This window comes from Grammomys surdaster, unplaced genomic scaffold (genome assembly GCF_004785775.1).
Source record: "Grammomys surdaster isolate TR1022 unplaced genomic scaffold, NIH_TR_1.0 164, whole genome shotgun sequence".
NCBI lineage: Eukaryota > Metazoa > Chordata > Mammalia > Rodentia > Muridae > Grammomys > Grammomys surdaster.
The window spans coordinates 4,124,043-4,125,834 of record NW_021604612.1 but is presented as its reverse complement, the minus strand read 5'-3'; the positions used below and the strand labels follow the sequence as shown (position 1 = coordinate 4,125,834).

General features: G+C 50.2%; 1 protein-coding gene across 2 annotated transcripts in view; it reads left to right on the top strand.

Moving 5' to 3' along the window:
• Nucleotides 1-1,792, top strand: part of Ccdc60 (coiled-coil domain containing 60) — a 169,910-nt gene that overhangs the window by 140,577 nt on the left and 27,541 nt on the right. For both annotated transcript variants that reach the window (XM_028765524.1, XM_028765523.1), the window contains exon 6: nucleotides 1,498-1,588. In XM_028765524.1, the coding sequence (XP_028621357.1) occupies nucleotides 1,498-1,588 (91 nt within the window). The remainder of the gene's footprint in view (nucleotides 1-1,497; nucleotides 1,589-1,792) is intronic.

Below are 1,792 nucleotides of genomic sequence, written 5' to 3'. Positions count from 1 at the left end.
ATGGGTGGATGGATGGGTGGATGGATGGGTGGATGGATGGATGAGTGGATGGATGGGTGGATGGATGGGTGGATGGATGGATGGATGGATGGGTGGATGGATGGGTGGATGGATGGGTGGATGGATGGATGGATGGATGGGTGGATGGATGAGTGGATGAGTGGATGGATGGGTGGATGGGTGGATGGATGGATGGATGGATGGATTGGTGGATGGATGGGTGGCTGGATGGATGGGTAGATGGGTGGAAAGACAGGTAGACATACCCTAAGTAGATGGATAGATAAGATAGGCGATAAAGAATAGGGGGATGGAAAATTTGATAAGCCAGTTGATTGACTGTACAGGTAGTTAGATCACACAGTGAGATTCCCCACTTGTGAACCAATGAAGGCCCAAGGTCCCATAACCGTTAAATTCGAAATCTAAAGACTCCAAAAACTCAGCTTTTTCATACCTCACTTGGCCATAAAGCCAGACCCGAAACCAAAATGAACCAAACTGAAACCTGACATGGAGTCCCAATTTTTGAGTCTCTCTTTCTTTCACTAAGTATAAATGTCCACATCGTATATTCCAAGGCGTGCTCATGTGTCTCCCTGTAAGAGTCTTCCCTGAACCCACTGGAAGGGTTATAATTATACATGGCGCATGCACCATATCCCACTGAAAAATGCCACTGTAGCAAACTTGGTGACACATCTGTAAGGGTACAATCACCCACAGAGCCCTTTGGGGCTTTAGTCTCTTATCCAGAAAGTCCCCACCTGGGAAGGGCATGGTGTTGTAAGGCCTGAAACATATTCACAGGGAGGAGGAGAGCAGTACAATAACTCAGGATCACAGTATGAGAGAGGTGCAGAGCCCTGGGGCAGGGACCCCTGCGCCCGTCTGGTCCTCTCCGTGGCTGCAGAGGGGGTGATAGTGAATCTGGTTTGTGTGATAGTGATGGAGATGATTCCATGATCACCCGGAAGCATCTGACACAGAGCATCTCAGATAACATCTTATCAGTAACCATCACACCAGGGGATTCATCCTCGTCCACCCTCCCCGTCCCCGCCCAGCCATGCTGTGCTCTGCCATGCTCAGGAGTGCTCCTGACATTGCTACCCGTGAACAACACACAAGGCATGGCCAGAAACAAGCACACCTTTTGGTCCACCCCTGACATAACTGCATTCACACCCTGGACTCCATAAAGTTGAAGTTCAGAACACAAGCAGATACAGAATACGTGCAAATATATCCTGTCTCCCTCGGCCCTCACCCAGGAAGTGGGTCTTTCTCGGCCTTCAGTCTGTTCCCCTCAAAAGACCCCTCTATAGAGAACTGCACTCCTCCACACTCCAAAGGTAGGAGAGGGAGAAACTCGTACCAGAGACCAGCCGCTAGTCAGCCTGAGTGGACATTTCTTCAGGGAAAAGGTAAGGAGGGGACCTTGTAAGAAACCAAGACTCTGCAAACTGAGAACTCATTAAGCTGTTTGTCACGCAGGGACCCGGGCGGCAGCAAGAGCACAATAAAGAAGATTAACAAGGACAAGTCCATGGGGCAGAGGTGGGATCACTTCGTCACGGCACCCAAGGTAACCAGAGCCCAGACTCCTGAGAGAGACAGAGCCCAGGCCCCAGGCAGGGGGAGGAGCATGCATCCCATAGCCAGTCTCTGATGGGAAAGGTTTATTTATGTCTGTCTGGGAGGCTGTGTAGGTGTCTATCCAGGTGTCTGTCCAGGTGTCTGTTTAGGAGGCTGTCTAGGTGTCTGTATAAGTAGTTGTCTAGTTGTCTGT